The sequence below is a fragment of the Pristiophorus japonicus genome, chromosome 16, assembly GCF_044704955.1.
Source record: "Pristiophorus japonicus isolate sPriJap1 chromosome 16, sPriJap1.hap1, whole genome shotgun sequence".
Lineage (NCBI taxonomy): Eukaryota > Metazoa > Chordata > Chondrichthyes > Pristiophoridae > Pristiophorus > Pristiophorus japonicus.
In genome coordinates this window covers 77,178,620-77,193,331 of record NC_091992.1, presented here as the reverse complement: position 1 = coordinate 77,193,331, position 14,712 = coordinate 77,178,620, and the positions used below count along the sequence as shown (strand labels likewise).

Sequence of the window (14,712 nt, the reverse complement as noted above, 5' to 3'; positions counted from 1 at the left end):
GATTTGATAGAGGTGTTCAAAATCATGAGGGGTCTAGACAGTAGATAGAGGGAAACTGTTCCCATTGGTGGAAGGGTCGAGAGCCAGAGGCCACAGATTTAAGGTAATTGGCAGAAGAACCAAAGGTGACATGAGGAAAAACTTTTTTTACACAGCGAGTGGTTAGGATCTGGAATGCACTGCCTGAAAGGGTGGTGGAGGCAGATTCAATCGTGGCTTTCAAAAGGGAATTGGATAAGTACCTGAAGGAAAAAAATTTGCAGGGCTCCGGGGAAAGGGTGGGGAATTGAGACTAGCTGAAATGCTCTTGCAGAGAACCGGCACTGGCTCGACGGGCCGAATAGCCTCCTACAGAGCTGTAACCATTCTATGATTCTATAACCTGCTGCCAGTGCTCAGTACAAGCTGTAACCCCATACCACTTGGAGGAGATTAGAGGAGTACACAAAAAGGTAATTGAACATTAACAAGTTGTTATTTACTCGCATATGTTTGTTCTTGCATTCAGTGCCACCTGAACAAAGTGCAAACTAACAGCTAAACACAGCTGCTTCTGCTCGAACTAAAGGGAGCACGTTAAGGCGTTATAACTGGCAACTTTGAAATTGATGTTAGTGCAAATAATTAGGGTTATTCATTTGTGGCCGATATAAGCCACTGTCTGTTTTAAACGTGGACGTTTCTTATCTTAAAATATCTTTTGGAAGGAAAGCCCACTTTATGAGGCCCCACCAGCCCCCATTGTGCAGTTGCTGCATGTTGAATAGGAAAAAGTACTGGTGGCTTAAAGGGTGAATGTCAAATTAACAAGCAGTTACAGTATTAGGGCCTTATTTGAACTGGGGCTCAGTGCTAGTGTTACAGCTATACTTATGATCTGGGGTTCTTGCCTCGCATTAAGCTGCTTTGAAGTCACTAACAAATGACATCAAGGCCATGTGGCTAGCAATAGTATCATTTTATACTTAGAAAGTAGAAAGGATTTTGTACCAAAGGAAGCAATTATCATTTATATAGCACCTATCACGAGCTCAGGGTGCCCCAAACCGCTTCACAGCCAATGAAGTAGTTTTGAAGTCTGGACACTGTTGTAATGTAGGAAAGGCAGCAGCCAATTTGCACACAGCAAGCTCACACAGTAGCATTGTGATAATGACCAGATCATCTGTTTCAGTATTATTGGTTGAAGGGCAAATATTGGCCAGGACACCGGGGAAAACTCCCCTGAAAGGTTTCAAACATTTAATACCAACAGCTTGGCAAGGCAGAACACAAAGCCGTCCCTTGATGAGAACCAGTTCATTATTTAAATCCAGCTTTTAAGATCTGAAGAAATAAGCAACAAGCCTCGGAATCAGAATTTGACAGGAATGGAGGGGTTTTTAGATTTCATCAGCTTAGAGTCATTGCCATGAGTGGTGGGGACTGTACCCTGTAAAGCACTTTTCGTGAGGCAACTGATATTTTTGTGCACCTTATGCAGGCTGCACGAGGTGTTCATCAGCTCAGTTGTGTGACCCTATTGTAGCAGGAGAACCACAGGTGATCTGCACACTGTCACTGCCGAACCCACCTCAGGTCTTCATCAATTATACAAGCAGAGTCGGCCATTTGGCACTTCGAGCCTGCTCCACCATTCAACAAGATCGTGCTGATCTTCTACCTCAACTCCACCTTCCTGCATTTTCCCCATATCCCTTAATTGCCCAAAATGTATTGACCTCTGCCTTGAATATACTCAACAGCTGAGCATCCACAACTCTCTGGGGTAGAGAATTCCAAAGATTCACAACCCTTTGAGTGAAGAAATTTCTCATCTCAGTCCTAAATGGCCAACCCCTTATTCTGAGACGATGACCCCATGTTCTAGATTCCCCAGCTAGGGGAAACATCTTCTCAGCATTAACTCTGTCAAGCTACTTAAGAATTTTACATGTTTCAATTAGATCACCTCTCATTCTTCTAAACTCTAAGGAATATAGGCCCAGTCTGCTCAATCTCTCCTCACAGGGCAATCGCTTCAGGAATCAGTCTGGTAAACCTTTGTTACACTCCCTCTATGGCAAGTATGTCTTTCCTTCAGTAAGGAGACCACAACTGTACACAGTACTCCAGGTGTGGACTCAGCAATTCCCTGTATAATTGTAGTAAGACTTCTTTACTCTTAGGGCTAGATTTTTGCCGACTTTGCAACCGGGTTTTCGCTGCAATTTGACCCTCGCGGCAAGAACCTGGTTGGCAGGATCCTTGGGGACCTCTCTGCGGCAGCGCTTTCAAGTACTGCCAGGGAGCGGCATGTCGACGTGAAACGCCGCGGATTGCGTTATCATACTTTCGGCACTCTCCGCCACACCCAGAATATACCGACAGGTCAAACCAGCCAGCAGCGGTAAGTACGATGACCTGCAAAAAAGTTAAGTTACCAGAGTTTTTATTTTGTAATTATTTTTCAGCGATTTAGTAGGTAGGGGTTTTGTGAATGTTTTTTTTGCAATTTGTTTTATTGTTGTTTTTTCCCCCCCACCAAGGCCTCTCTCGCAGCTACCGGCCTTGGACTAAAGTTGTCGAACCTTGCAGTTTGCACCGCTAATCCTCGTGCACCGCCGACTTTAACGATCGTAAAGACCGAAAATTAGGCCTAAAAACGGTAGTGCTGCGAAAACGGTAATTTTGGCGTAAAACTACCGTTTTTGCCGAAAACCGAAAATCCAGCCCTTCGACTCTAATACCTTCGTAACAAAAGCTAACTCCCGGCTCCTTGAAGGAATTTAACAGTGAAAATTGGGCCTTGAGAAGATCGCATTACATTAGTGACACCATCACATAGACTGTGGGATGTATAGAGCTGTGACATAAAGCAGGCCATCGCACATTGGGCATGACAATGCTAACAATGCGATGCAGGCAAATAACGTCTGATTTGCAGCTCAAAGACGAGGAGAAATATGTGGGTTTTTTTTAAATGGTAAATATTGAGAGAATTTTTTTAACCACTCTACCAACCTGGTAAAATCCACAGATATATGGTAGAAATTAGTAAAAAAATAAATGACTTTTCTTGATCCCTAGCTGTCCCGGACCACACCTGCAGAATGGCGACTTGGACAAGGCAAGGGAGGGCTGCTCTGGAGGCCCGTCGAGTCACACCTGAGCACAAGTTGGGGGCTTCATAGAATCATAGAATGGTTACAGCACAGAAGGCAGCCATTCAGCCCGTCGAGCCCATGCCGGCTCTCTGCAAGAACACCTCAGCTAGTCCCACTCCCCCACCCTTTCCCCGTTGCATTGACATGTTACTAAAGGAATTCCAGGAATAGCACAGTGTGTCTGGCTGAACTCCTGACACGATTGGGTTCGGAGAGGCCCTGCCGGTGCCTCAAGCACACATGATCTTACCGATATTATAATCGCAGTAACGGATGTTGGGAGAGATCTCCTCCACGCGCTGATGGTACAGCACCGCCTGCTCGTCCATGAACGCACTTGCTAACTTCTCGTAGATTGTCCTGTCAAAGACAAAGGAAAATTAGGGTCAAAACCTCAAAACCGCACACAGTCGGGTACTTTCACACTGGCAAACAGCTGTGTACATAAACTCACAAGTATTTAAACTGTTCCCATTACTTGGGAGATTGAGCCTTTACCACCCCAACTCCTGACACGGCTCATATCTCTTAAACAACTTGCATTTACACAGCGCTTTTAAACGTGTTATGTCCTTGGATACTCTAGTAATGACGCCACGAGGCAATGTGTTGTACTTGAACTGTAGTGTCCTTAGTCCTTTATTTGTTAACTCCAGAGTGAGGATCACACCTGGTTGCCTGCCTTTTATACTAGGCCAGGCACACCTGTACAGGTAACCTACAAGTCTCCCACTGCTGTGCCCTCTGGTGGCACACCTTGTGATAGTACAAACAGTAGCAATATAGGATACATGACAACGTCCCAGCATAACCAGACAAAAATTGACACGAGTCACATTAGGACAGGTGAGCAAACATTCGGTTAAAGAGAAAGGAAAGAAAGAACTTTCAGTGATATAGTGCCTTCTACAACCTCATGGCGTCCCAAAGCGCTTGCTTTACAGCCAATGAAGAGGTAGGTTTTAAGCAGCCCTCTTAAAGGAGGAGAGGGAGATGGAGAGGCAGAGAGATTTGTGGAGGGAATTCCAGAGCTTAGGGCCTAGATGACTGAAGACACAGCCACCAATGGTGGGGTGAAGGAAGTGGGGATTCATAGGCGATAGTTCAAAACATAGTCTACACATTTAGATTCCATTTTAGTCCAACCCAATATTATATGTTATTTGTATTGTGGGTTCAAACTGTGCATGACAAGAGAACAAGAGAAAAAAGTAAAAGTAAAAAAAGTTTTGGGGACAGTGAAGTGGTACAACATGGATGTGCATGTACAACACTCCACCTAGAGAGCAATGTTCCCCACGGACCTTTTAACTGGCAGTACAACCCATTCAATTTTTCGTGCACATGTGGTTATTTACATTGAAAAGTCAGTGAGCGGCCTGCACAGGATCTGCAGACCATTGGCATTGAATCATGTGCCACGTTATGTGCTAACCACCCAGCCGTGTAGCCATTAAACCTCAGGCTGCTTTCCCGGACGTCACACAGCGCTCCGGAAACATTCGCGGGAAGGTCGATGGAGAGCTTTTGCTTTGCGCTCCGTCATTGTTCAGAACCCCATTCCCTGACTCTGACAGGGAAGAGTCAGTGACCAGGCAGCATTGGCCAAGGCTCGGTCCAAAAGGCCAGTGTTTTCACCTTCTGGAGGTCGAGGGGCAGGTTGCTCAATCACCCTCACCGCCAGGAATGATGTGCAGCGAGAGACAAAGGTGAAAGGGGGAGGGGGGGCAGGGCTATTTTCAGAATAGCCCATTTAGCCAAACACAGGAACACACAGCCATAACAACGTGGACAGTGCCTGCTTGCTTCAGTCTGGTGTGGGTACAAAGACCGAGGGAAACTGGCACTGCTCCCTTCCACAGAAACATCTCTAAAGATAATTTAAATATATTGCTATCCCATTCCTCAGTAATTCCCAATACTCTTGCCCTCTTTTTACAAAGCATTTTGAAATAAGTGTTCTGACGACAAGAGTTGGAGCAAGCATCAATAAAAAGCTTGTTCTATAAAGCAAGCTTCATCCACAGCAACAAGCATTTCCAATCACACCAGCACTCGTGTAAACAACCTACCAGACCTTCAAATCCAACCACTGCAAAGGAGAGCTGCTGTCTGTGCTCACAAAGGTAGGCAAGAATCAGGCATTAAGCAGTGCTGTCATAGTAACATCTCAATCCTGCTCATCCCTTTGCTCAGACAGAGAAGATGCATACTATTTCCTCGGGTCCTCCATTCTCCCAGCAGATAGAGAAGGCATGCCCAACTATTCGCGAGAATCCTCTGCCCTCCCATTTTACACAGAGCCTGGAAGGAAAAAGCCTCAAAACAATTACTGCTAAAGACAATAGATCTTGGTCTCAGGTAGACATCAAACGGAACAAGTAGAGCAGTTCAGAACCAAGATTGCCGATGTCTTCTAGAAAACTACCTTCAGCAGCTTAATCAATGACTTTCCCTGTGTCAAAGTCAGGAGTGATTCCGATGACTCCAGTGTTCAGCCCCATTCATAACTCCCTCCGATAGTGAAGCAGCCAATGCCAGCCTACAGATGGACCTGAGTAACACCTAGGCTTGGGCTGACAAGTGCCTGGAAATCACCATCTCAACAAGAGAAATCCCAGTCACTTCTCCCAAACTTCAATGACTCCACAATCGCCAAGTCCCCCCACAATCAACATCATGGAGGTCACCACAGACCAGAACACTAATTGGACCAGCCATATCAACACCGCGGTTACAAGAGCAGGGAACAGGCTCGGTACTCTGCAATGAGTGGATACTGATCTCTCAAAGTCCTCCACCACCTACAAGGCTCAAGTCAGTGTGGTACAATCGAAATAACTTAAGAAGCTCAACGTCATTCAGGATAGAGCAGTTCACTTGATTGGCATTCTTGCCAACAGAGTCAATACCCACCCCTTCCATCACTGGAACATTCTAGTTTCAGCATGTACAATCTACAGGATACACTGCAGCAACTCATCAAGCGTACTTAGACAGCACCTCCTTGCCCAGCAACCTCACCACTGAGGACAAGAAATCTGACTTGGACATTTATTGCCATTCCTTCATTGCTGCTGGGTCAAAATCGTGGAATTCCCTACCTAACCCCATTGTGGGAATTTCACCAGCACAAGGGCTGAAGTGTTTCAAGGCGGCGTTCAATCATTACCTGCTCAGTGGAACTAGGGATAGGCAATAAATGCCAGCCTTGCCAGTGTCGCCCACATTCCAAGAACAAACAAAAAGCCTCAAACACTCATGGCCCACGGGGAGTAAAACCACGACATCAGGTTGCCAATGGGGAAGTGGGCAGGAGGTAGGAGAGAGACAGGAACCACATGTAGCGCACATTGAGAAGCCAGGGGAGAACCTAAAGGAACACTACTATAAAGAAGCAAATCACTCACTTGCATTTGTGCAAAGCCTCCATAGCACCTTTCCACTCTTGTAGCTCGAAACTCAGCATGCCTCGAAGATAGGCAGTGTACGCCTGAAAGGAATACAAAGCAGTCAGCAGGAAAAACACGATACAATAGGGAGCAGCAGAACATAAAAGCACGTGAAATGCAAGGACTACCCCCAATGACACAAGCCGCTAAACCTTGCTTGTCCTGCGCAGGTTCTCTCTCTCCTCCGTTTACCTGAGCTTCCAATTTTGTTTTTGCATCAACGCGATTGCTCTCACACAGGCGTTCCAGCTCCTCTGCGTGCTTGACGGCTTTCCTGAGCCGAGAGAACAGGTGGAAGCGTTTGCGAGGTTCGGTGTTGGCTTCCTGCTTCAGCTGCATGGCGTAGCTCCACGCTCGCTCTGCGTCCATCAAAACCAGCAACAAATACCTAAATACAGGAGGGCAGGATTAGAGAAAGCACTACGCATCTATCAATAGCTTGAACATACGAGGCGAGGCCTCTGGTATCTGGCCCCACCTGCATCAAGCGCCCTAGACTCTTGCATTGCAGTTCAGATACACTGCAACACACTCTGTACAGTTCCCTGTACAGCAGCAAATGCTCGCTCCCTCGCGCTGGTACAGCGCAGATCAGCTACCATAAATTGGGAATTTTTCAATCAAATACATTTCACCACATTGTGCTTTTTAATTCACTGCAAACAAATGTACTTGTGCAGAAGTACTGGTGAAATATTCATTCAGCTCCATTTGTTATAGAAAAGTCAGTGATTCTCAGCAGTTTGTTTCTCCTGACCGTGGTGGGCATATTTGTGCCATGTGAAGATCACGTGCTGATCAAGAACAAGACTGAAAGAACCTGAAATAATTTCACCAAGAACCATCAACAGTAAAAACTGTTTTCCTCCAGCCCTGGATAGACTCTAGCTTATCAGTACACAGCCCAAAGACAATGAAATTGAAATCAAGATGGCAGTATAGTTTCCAGTCTCCTACCTGTTGTCTGACAGAATCTCCGCTGTGACCTTCTTGCCCGTGAACTTGTGCCTGTTTCCCATTTTAAAGCCAAGCGCCTTCCTGAGGCGGCGGAGTCTGCGTGAACAGTAACCCCTACAGCCAACCAAGGAGAGAGTTAGTGACGACGCAGCCAATGCGAGTCCATCTCCAACACAAATCAACAGAAGTACAGGAGCTGTAGCCGAACAACCACTACCACACTTAATCGCCTGTGCACTCAACCCACCCACAAGGGAGAATAACCACAGCAACTCCAGGTGGAAAAGAGGGGGAATATTACTGAACCAGCATAGTGTCACACAGCACTGAAGGAAGCCATTTGGCCCATCGCATCAGTGCCGGCTGTTTGACATACCTATCCAATTAATCCCACTCCCCTGCTCTTCCCCATCGCCCTGCAAATTTCTCCTTGATATTTACAAGGAAAATTTTGACTCTAGCCCATCTTTCCCAACTCTCAAAACCCAACTGTAAGCGAAACAGTTAAGAGAAACAATTGTTGGCATGTTAATGATATAGTCCAAATTTTAAAAAGGCACCCAATGATTACTGTTTGTTCTCCAATACTTCCCAGACTAATTTTGTGCCCGAAGGCTAAAGTGCATGGCGAGCGAGATAGGGAAAGAGAGAGAACTGTACGCACACCCACGAACAAAGATTAAGCATGTGAGAGAGTAAGGGTTTGCACATGGTGAAGGGAAAGCACAGCGCAAGCCAAAAGCACAGGAGAAAGCAGGGGGTTCTCGGGGCGGAGGAAGCAAAATAGGCTTGTAGTCTTCATTGTAAAGGAAACTCCAGGCTGCGACTCTCAACCAGGGTTTTAAATAACTGCTTAAGTCACATCCATAGCCCTCCCAAAATGTTCATTTGCTCAGAGCTGCAGAGCACAGGAACAGGAGGATACCATTCAGCCCTCGAGCCTATTCCGCTATTCAATTAGATCATGGCTGATCTGTACCTCAACTCCATTTACCTGCCTTTGCTCCGTATCCGTCGGTACCTTTACCAGCCTTTGACTAAAAGATTTTGGTTTATGAGGAGGAATCCATGACCATCTTCAGACCCAAAAGGGTAGTGCAAGAGTGGGACTTGTTTAATTTTTTAAATGGCCTGTAAGAGTACAGCTCTCAAACACACAAGCACTAAAATAAAAACCAATTGAAATGCAGACACTGCAGATATCGGCACTTTCAATTACAAACTCCATGGCTTGAGCGCATTTTTGGGCTGTTTATCAAATTGAGTGAATTAACAAGGTCCTGAATTTATTCCGTGACTTATTTGTTTATTGAAAGGAGAAAGATACAGCACGTCAGTTTAAGTGGGAAGATGCCAACTGTAGTATTTCTCTGTGGCATTTGCAGCCTGTGGGAAACGATTTCCATATAATTTGACTTTTAGATCCCCGGTTTGCAAATCGGTCATCTGCAAAAACCCAGACACTGCCCAAAGCTGCAGAACACAATCCCAATCCACACATCCTGCTTTCGACAAAATACAATAGCCAGCAGACTGTGGATGGAAGTCCTGAGGTGCAGAATTGCACATCAGCTGACAGTGAGGAAGATCACGTGATTCCTGGGTTCCTTTGGGAATACTCTAATAATCTATATAGACCATTGGAACCCTTTGATTAGATTCCAGCCTATACCTCAATCCCGGCTAACCATTATTCTGTATATAACCCACCTGAACCCCTCGATTAGAGTCCAGTTTGTGACTCACTCCCAGGTATGTGTTATTCATTAACTCACTGTGACAAGATATTATGCTGATACCATGATTAATTATAGAATCATAGAAATTACGGCGCTGAAAGGGCCCATTCAGCCCATCGTGGCTGCGCCGGCTGAAAAATAGCTATCCAGCCTAATCCCACTTTCCAGCTCTTAGTCCGTAGCCTTGTAGGTTACAGCATTTCAAGTACATATCCAAATCCTTTTTAAATGCAATGAAGGTTTCTGCCTCTAATATCCTTTCAGGCAGTGAGTTCCAGATCCCACCACCCTTTAGGTGAAAAAAATTCTCAACTCTTTTCTTGATAATACATTAATGACATTGACTTGGGTGTACAGGGCACAATTTCAAAATTTGCAGATGACACAAAACCGGGAAGTATAGTGAACAGTGAGGAGAGGGATAGACTTCAAGAGGACAGAGACAGTCTGGTAGAATGGGCAGATGAAATTTAACACAGAAAAGTCTGAAGTGATACATTTTGGTAGAAAGAATGAGAGTAAATATAAATATAAACTAAAGGGTACAATCCTAAAGGGGATGCATGAACAGAGAGACCTGGAGTTATATGTGCACAAATCGTTGACGGTGGCAAGGCAGGTTGAGAAAGCGGTTACAAAAGCTTACGGGATCCTGATTAGAGGTATAGAGGTATAGAGTACAAACGTATAAAACACTGGTTTGGCCTCAACTGGAGTATTGTGTCCCATTTTGGGCACTGCACTTTAGGAAGGATGTGAAGGTCTTAGAGAGGGTGCGGAAAAGATTTACAAGAACGATTCCAGGGATGAGGGACTTCAGTTACGTGAATAGACTGGAGGAGCTGGGGTTGTTCTCCTTGGAGCAGAGAAGGTTGAGAGGAGATTTGTTAGAGGTGTTCACAATCATGAGGGGTCTAGACAGAGTAGCTAGCGAGAAACTGTTCCCATTGACGGAAATGCCGAGAACCAGGGACACAAGATTTAAGGTGACTGGCAAAAGAACCAAAGGCGACACAAGGAAAACCTTTTCTACACAGTGAGTGGTTAGGATCTGGAATGCCAGCCTGAGGGGGTGGTGGAGGCAGACTCAAAAGGGTGCTGGATAAGTCCCTGAAAGGAAACAATTCACTGGGCTACGGGGAAAGGGCGGGGGGAGAAGTGAGACGAGCTGAGAGTCGGCATGGGCTCAACAGGCTGAATAGCCTCCTTCCGTGCTGTAACCATTCTATGATAACTCCCCTCGAATCCTTCTACCAATTACTTGAAATCTATGCCCCCTGGTTATTGACCTCTCTGCTAAGGGAAATAGGTCCATCCTATCCACTCTATCTGGGCCCCTCATACACATGGATGCTGTTGAAGGAAAGTATGCGACAGGCCTGAAAGAAGTCTAAACCCTTATAAACTTTGACAGGAGCTCCACATTGTCTAGTTTGGTGCTGTTAAAGGATAGAGCAACAGCTCCTCACGACGGTGCAACCTGATGTTTGAAATTGCACTTTGCGCAGATTAGTCTGACTGTAAGGGAAACACATTGCGTAGCACTGCAACAGTCAAGCTTTTCAATAATCAACCAATGAAGCAACTTTATACACTGGCAAATGCAGTAACTAAAATCTTTCCAAGTTACCCGTGCTCAAAAGGTACAGCACACACTGGAAATCTAATTGTTCCTGACACACAAAGCTTTAAGTGAATTCTTCAGGCCCTTCTGCAGTGGATTGAACGACACCCTGTCGCAGCTTTCTCTGATACGATGTTTGAAATGTGCAAGTTCCCCAACGCCAAGTTGGCACAAAGGTAACAAACAACAACCGACCATCACCACCAACCTGTATCTCTGGTAGTCTTCATGTCGGAGGCCATGTTGTTGCTGAGAGTCCTTGATGATCTGCAGGACTGGAATACACACATTGAGGAAAACAGGATGTGCATAAGGAGTGCTTGGCTGCTTCACACAAAGGCAGTGAAATGAAGAAAGTACTGAGCAACGCAGGGCAGGAAGGTCTCTGGTTCGAATCCCATTATGCCCCCAGTTCCCTGATCTTGCTGTGGCAGCTGTTCAGGAGCCTACAATTGAGGGAGAGGGAGAAACTGATAGACAGGGCTCTCACTCCTGCTGGAAAGAAGGTTTGCTTGGACTTGGTGATGACCTCCATGGTTGAATAGTGCCGTAGAACAGAAAGTTACTGCATTCACGAGAGGAGAGAAACCTGGCAATTTGTGCTCACAACTGATTTGCCAAGTGCTGGCGGTGAGAACCACTTCCCGCTATCAAACTGGAGCTTTGACTGTTCCAACTACCAACTATGGAGAGACTGGGGCACTGAGGAGCACCATCTGTGCAAACCCGTACATTTCTCCCAATCTTTGTTCTTGCAATAAGCAACATTGTACTTCCCGTAAGTCTTGTCTGCTCTGAGCCACAGGGATCAAGTTACCCCGAGCTTAGTTATCGCTATCCCAGTAAACCAAATAGAGGAATCCGGTTAAGTAACAAAAGCTACATATGCCTGCATAGTATAGGTGTTAAATTGCTAAACTTCAGAACCTGTAGTCACCAAATCAGTTCATTACCATTCACGCTTCTCACTGAAAGACGCATTTCTATAGCACCTTTCACGAGCACTGGACGTCTCAAAGTACTTTACAGCCAATGAAGTACTTTGAAGTGTCGTCACTGTTGTACTGTAGGAAACGGGGCAGCCAATTTGTGTACAGCAAGCTCCCACAAACAATGTTTTGTGATGTTAATTGAAACATAATAATTGTGCCTTCTTGTAACTGTCTTAGGTCAGAGAACACATGGTTCAGGGCAGAAGGATTTAATGGCGTGGGCTGAAGGGAGTGGTCACACCAGTCTGACCTGGAAGGGCACTTTCAATTTGAAGTTGCAGCCTTGTCACCCGTCTGTACAGTTTACCTGTAACAGTGAGTCCTGGTGCACAGGGAAACCTCTGCAAGATATGTGGGCAAAGGAAACTGGGCAGAAACTGTGAGACTGTGGGGTTGAAAAGTTAGATGAAATGAGGCAGGAGGAAGCACAAGTGTGCCGTGCCAGAGGCTGAAATGGTGAGGGCACACAGTGGGCAGGAACAGAAGCAGGGTATGGGAACCAAAGGTGGCAGGAAGGGAAGTTTTCATGAAGTTGGCTTGGAGGGACAGTGGGGTGCTGATGTAATTTAAAGAGGCACCAAGCTCAGTGGTAGGTTTCTGTGAATGTTCTGATGAAAGGTTGTCGACCTGAAATATTAACTCTTTCTCTTGCCACAGATGCTGCCTGGTCTGCTGAGTGATTCCAGCATTCTTTTTTGTGTTACAGTTTTATTTTCCATTCAGACAGTTGCACCTACAGGGCAAGGAGAAGTTGCGTTTTACTTGCCCAGCACAAGTTTTGCTCATAAGTTGCTATCTGTACTTAGTAAAGATGAATGAAAGTGGACATCTTCCACATAGTATTAAAAGTGCCCCTCTGCCACAAACTTCCCACTGATAGTTTGCCACTGTTCATAAAACTTTATAATTGGTAAGCCCAAACAGGAAACCAACTGCCTCAAGAAACAGATCTGTTGCAATGAGGAGGTGGTAACAGAGAATCATCCAGAAAGCTGCACATTTCAACATCAGTGAATGAATCACCATGATGGTCTAACTACAGATGGTTGGGAGATTTCAGGGGGTGTAACGTCAGTTTCAAGATGGTTTCACTCAGTAAAAGGGCCTAACTGAAGGAGCATGCACTCTACCAAATTAACATTAAATGGGAGCTTTATTCGATCATCTCAAAATGACCCAAGATAAATATAACTGATAGTTGACAAAATGTGATGATGGCATGGTTAAAGGCATATGCCGTGATAGGACATTCGGCTGGGATTGACGGTCTGCAGCAAATGTCACATCCTAAAGGCAGCAAAGTGCGAGCTCCGTGTCACAACTGGGCCGCTTCCAGTGCCAGAGAGCGGGATAAACAGCTCACACCTTCGTCTGGGCTCCCCGCACACTGTGGCCCCCAGGCTCGTGGCTCACCCCCTCCCGATACCCACATGCCCGTTTGCCCCCTTCACAGCTGGGTTCAAACTCTATAGCACAGAAGGTCGTCATTTTAGACCATCGTGTCCATGCTGGCTAACAAAGAGCCTAATGAGAACATAAGAAGGATTAGGCCGTATGGCCCCTCGAGCCTGCTCGCCATTCAATAAGATCACGGCTGATTGATCGTGGCCTCAATTCCACTTCCCTGTCCGCTCCCCATAACCCTTCACACCCCTATCATTCAAAAATCTGTCTATCTCCACCTTAAATATATTCAATGACCCAGCCTCCACAGCTCTCTGGGGCAGAGAATTCCACAGATTCACAACCCTCTGAGAAGAAATTTCTCCTCATCTGTTTTAAATGGGCGGCCCCTTATGTTAATCCCACTTTCCAGCTCTCGGTCCGCAGCCCTGCAGGTTACAGCACTTTAGGTGCACACCTTCAGGATTGTCCTGGAGTCTCGAGGTATTTAAAGATTAACCTCCTTGACACTGCTGTGAGCCACCAGGGAGGAAAAAAATGTGGTGAGTGTTTCTGCCTCTACCACCTTTCAGGCAGTGAGTTCCAGACCCCCACCACCCTCTGGATTAAGACATTTCCCCTCAAATCCCCTCTAAACCTCCCCCCAATTACTTTAAATCCATGCCCACTGGTTGTTGACCCAAGGAAAATGTGCCCTTCCTATCCAGTCCCCACACACTGCCTGTGCCCTCCCCTCCCCGGGGCCCACTCCCGGGACTGACACGTAGTCTCTGTGCCCACACTCTGTGCCCCAGCTCTGCCTCACTGCGGCCGGGGAACGCGCTGGTGCCGCCGGGCTGCTTCCGCGCGGCACCGGAAAGCCCCGGGCTCGGCAAAGGATACTTTCCAGGCTCAGGGTAGCCGCCGCCGCTCGGTTCTCTTTATTTTCTGCCGCATCTTCCCGAGTTGCCGCCATGATCACCGACCCTCGCGCGGAGCACGCCGGGACACTGGAGAAACCGAGAACTCCGCCAGGCACCGCGCGGAGCACGCCGGTATACTGGAGGAGCCGAGAACTACGCCAGACCTCGCGCGGCACGCCGGGATACTGGAGGAATGGTGCAGATAATCTGTTTTAGTGATGTTGATTGAGGACTAAATGTTGGCCCCAGGATAACTCCCCGCTCTTCATTGAAATAGTGCCATGGGATCTTTTACATCCACCTGAGAAGGCAGATGGCATCTCCGACAATGCAGCACTCCCTCAGCGCTGCACTGGAGTGTCAACTTAGACTACGGGCTCAAGAATGATGCCTTCCTGTTTCAGGAGATGATGGGGTTGTTGTCGATTACTTCTTTAAATTGAATATAAAAATCATTGTAAGCCTGTGGTTTATAAGAACATAAGAAATAGGAGCA

At 46.4% G+C, this 14,712-nt stretch overlaps 1 protein-coding gene across 1 annotated transcript in view; it reads right to left on the bottom strand.

The window, feature by feature from the left end:
- Nucleotides 1-14,315, bottom strand: part of srp68 (signal recognition particle 68) — a 77,932-nt gene extending 63,617 nt beyond the window's left edge. The window contains exons 1-6 of the mRNA XM_070857466.1: nt 14,197-14,315; nt 11,127-11,193; nt 7,556-7,669; nt 6,791-6,986; nt 6,557-6,639; nt 3,397-3,506 (exon numbers count right to left, since the gene is read on the bottom strand). Coding sequence (XP_070713567.1) covers nt 3,397-3,506; nt 6,557-6,639; nt 6,791-6,986; nt 7,556-7,669; nt 11,127-11,193; nt 14,197-14,269 — 643 coding nt within the window. The 5' untranslated portion in view covers nt 14,270-14,315. The remainder of the gene's footprint in view (nt 1-3,396; nt 3,507-6,556; nt 6,640-6,790; nt 6,987-7,555; nt 7,670-11,126; nt 11,194-14,196) is intronic.
- Between the last annotated feature and the right edge of the window lie 397 nt (nt 14,316-14,712).